The sequence below is a fragment of the Capsicum annuum genome, chromosome 7, assembly GCF_002878395.1.
Source record: "Capsicum annuum cultivar UCD-10X-F1 chromosome 7, UCD10Xv1.1, whole genome shotgun sequence".
In the NCBI taxonomy this organism is placed as follows: domain Eukaryota; kingdom Viridiplantae; phylum Streptophyta; class Magnoliopsida; order Solanales; family Solanaceae; genus Capsicum; species Capsicum annuum.
The window spans coordinates 7,307,580-7,310,726 of record NC_061117.1 but is presented as its reverse complement, the minus strand read 5'-3'; the positions used below and the strand labels follow the sequence as shown (position 1 = coordinate 7,310,726).

The 3,147-nt window shown below is 37.6% G+C and overlaps 1 protein-coding gene across 1 annotated transcript; it reads left to right on the top strand.

The window, feature by feature from the left end:
- The first annotated feature begins 689 nt into the window (after positions 1 to 689).
- LOC107854634 (zeatin O-glucosyltransferase-like) lies at positions 690 to 2,657 on the top strand. Its single transcript, XM_016699665.2, has one exon. The coding sequence runs from the start codon at positions 1,006 to 1,008 to the stop codon at positions 2,362 to 2,364; it is 1,359 nt and encodes a 452-aa protein (XP_016555151.1). The 5' UTR covers positions 690 to 1,005; the 3' UTR covers positions 2,365 to 2,657.
- Positions 2,658 to 3,147: the final 490 nt, after the last annotated feature.

The following is a 3,147-nucleotide window of genomic DNA, read 5'->3' as shown; positions in this document are numbered from 1 at the left end:
TTTGAATCATCTAAGCATAGAAACGATGATTTTTCATTCTAGCCCGAAATGCGGGGTGTTACAAGAAGTCATTTGACAATAGCTGATCAATACCTTTCTTCTGTTCAAAGCCTTTTACCATCAATCAAGCTTTGTATCTGAGCAACTCTCCATTTCTATCTTTCTTCAGTTCAAAGGCCCACTTGCATTTGAGTTGTCTTTTACCTTTTGGATTTGAGGTGCCATTTTTCTGTAGAGAAGATTCCATCTCTTTTTGCATGGCTTTCATCCGGTGGCTCTTTTCCTAATGGTTTAACACTGCTTTAATACTTTCTGGCTCCCCCTCATCATTGATGAGAACACACTCTGAGGAAGGATACTTGGATGACTCTACCAAAAATGATGTTTACTCATGTCGTATCTATAAAAATGAATTTTTTTTTTTGAAAGATCCGATACACACCCGTTAGCATTTGAAAGAATCCGAGCAACACAGTTTCTTGATTATAACTTTGAGGTAGTGAATATTCCAAGAATGATAAGTAACATGGTATAATAGGATAACTTTGCACTGATAGTATTAAAATTTTACTACTGTATATAACTTAAAACTGCTTTATATACCAACAGTTCATGAACTTACCATTTTCGTTTCACCTCAGGTAATCTTAACCTTTCAAATGGTTGATTATATCAACAACAACAACAAAGCCGCCTCCTTTATCTGGCCATGGGACCAGCAATATGTGAATGAACTCACATAGGAAGTGTTAAATTCCATGTTAAATATGTCAAATTCCACCAAGTTAAAAAAATACCAAGTAGAGACAAGATCTACATATTTTGTTTGATTCTGTTGGAAAGTGCACCATCACATGTATGACTTCGAACATGTGACCAAATGATAAAGTACTCATGTCTCTAACTGCTAATTGATACTACTGATTCTTTTTGTTCATCATCAGATCTCATAGACTTCAGTTCATTCGCTTGAAAAGATTGAATCCTCAAACTCCTTTTGATTCCATGGAGATTAACAGTGAAAATCTTGCAAACAACGAACTAATCAGTGAAGTAGTTGTAGTAATTGTTCCACTTCAAGCTCAAGGCCATCTCAACCAATTTCTCCAATTTGCCTGTCTAATTTCCTCTTATGGTCTCTCTGTTTACTATGTTGGTTTAGCCAACTACAATCATCAGGCCAAGGTTCGAGCCAACGCTTTAAAACCTTCGGATATAGCCAAGATCCACTTTCATGATCTCCCAAGTGGTAGAGGCGAAATCCCGACATTTTGGGATGCTTGTACGCTCCTACGCGATCCCATTGCTTCCTTCGTTCGTGATATTTCCTCCAAATCAAGACGAGTTGTTGTTGTTCATGATCCTTTAATGTCCTATAATGTTCAGGTTGTTTCTTCTTTGCCCAATGCTGAATCCTATATGTTTAATTGTGTTTCAGCTTTCTCTTCGTACAGTATGATCGGCTTATTTGTGAGGTTGTCTGTCCAACATGAAGAGTTTCTTAAAAAGCTACCCTCCTTAGAAGGAATTATGACAGACGAAGCCAGGAACTTTTCAGTTTCTCAGATTCCGCATATGAATATTAGATCAGGTGATATCCATAATACAAGTAAAGTAATTGAAGGCAAGTATCTTGATTTGCTGGCAGAAGTAGAAATTTATCAGAACAAGAAACAATGGGCAATTGGACCTATTCTGCCTACTAAACTGGATCATATCTCAAATAGGAACAATATATGTTTGGAGTGGCTGAACAAACAACCTCGAAACTCAGTTCTTTATATATCTTTCGGAACTACAACTTCATTTTCTGATAGAGAAATCAAGGAGCTCGCGAGGGGCTTAGAACAAAGCAAACAGAAGTTCATATGGGTGCTGAGAGATGCCGATAGAGGAGATATCTTTACTGGGGAAGCTAGAAGAGTGGAGCTTCCGGAAGGGTTTGAGGAAAGGGTAAAAGAAGTAGGCTTAGTGGTAAGAGAATGGGCACCACAACCAGAAATCTTGGCTCATTCCTCCACGGGTGGGTTCTTGAGTCATTGTGGCTGGAACTCTTGCATAGAGAGTATTACTATGGGGGTGCCTATAGCTGCTTGGCCTATGGACTCTGACCAACCGAGTAATAGTTTCTTGGTGACAGAAATCTTGAAAATAGGCCTGATTGTGAGGGAGTGGGAGAAACACGAGGAGTTGGTAAGGGCATCCACTATTGAAAATGTTGTGAGGACATTAATGAGATCAAAAGAAGGTGATGCAATCAGGCAGAGAGCAGAAGAATTGGGAGAAGCTGTAAGGCGGTCCACGGAGAAAGGGGGGGCTTCGCGAATGGAGTTGGATTCTTTCATCGCACATATCACAAGATAGACTTGTTTTCACCAGAATTTTGCAGGGATGACGATTCTACCGCTTTCTTGTTTGATTTTCTCTTTCCAAGCAGTTTGGTTACTTTTCAATTTTCCTTAAACCTGTTATTTATCTGATCCTCGGCTCCGAGCCTCGACTTATTTACACTACCTTAAATTTCTTTGATCTTGGAATGCACTGTATCTGAAACTTTTTACGTCTATCCCTGAGATGATTTCTTTGTATTTCATTTCTCTCTGAAGGTCATAGCTTAACAGATAATTAATCTGGTTCTAACAGAGTACAGGGTTGATGTGGAGAATAATCTTTATATACAATTCAGTTATTTGCATATGCTAAATTGGTCCTATACTAGACTGTTTTATGACAAAAGACTTTGTTCATTTATTCCTATGTCCGAAGAAAAGTTTAAAGTGGGTAGCTTTGTTGTATTTGTTTCTTATGATATCAAGATATATGGAGCTTCACTTGCTCTTAATTAAGGTTATGAATATCTAATGTGGAACAATCGTGATTGTTGTTCGTGTTTCTACTATATTTGTTGCCTTGAAACAATCATGAAAATATTAAAAGCTACTATGTCTATCTTGTAGCAAGAAAACAACAATATAGCTCCTTCCAAGAGGTCTTTTAGATTTTCTATGTGATCAAAGTTCATTGCTATATGTGCATATGACTGAGATTATCTATAATATTAAACTCATTCTGTTGGTAGTAACAAGAGTTCAAAAGACTTTTTTATACCTATATATACACTTGTGCTCTGATGCATTCAAGCATGCA

Coding starts and splice junctions, on each gene's coding strand:
- LOC107854634 (XM_016699665.2), top strand. CDS start 1,006: ATGGAGATTAACAGTGAAAATCTTGCAAACAACGAACTAATCAGTGAA.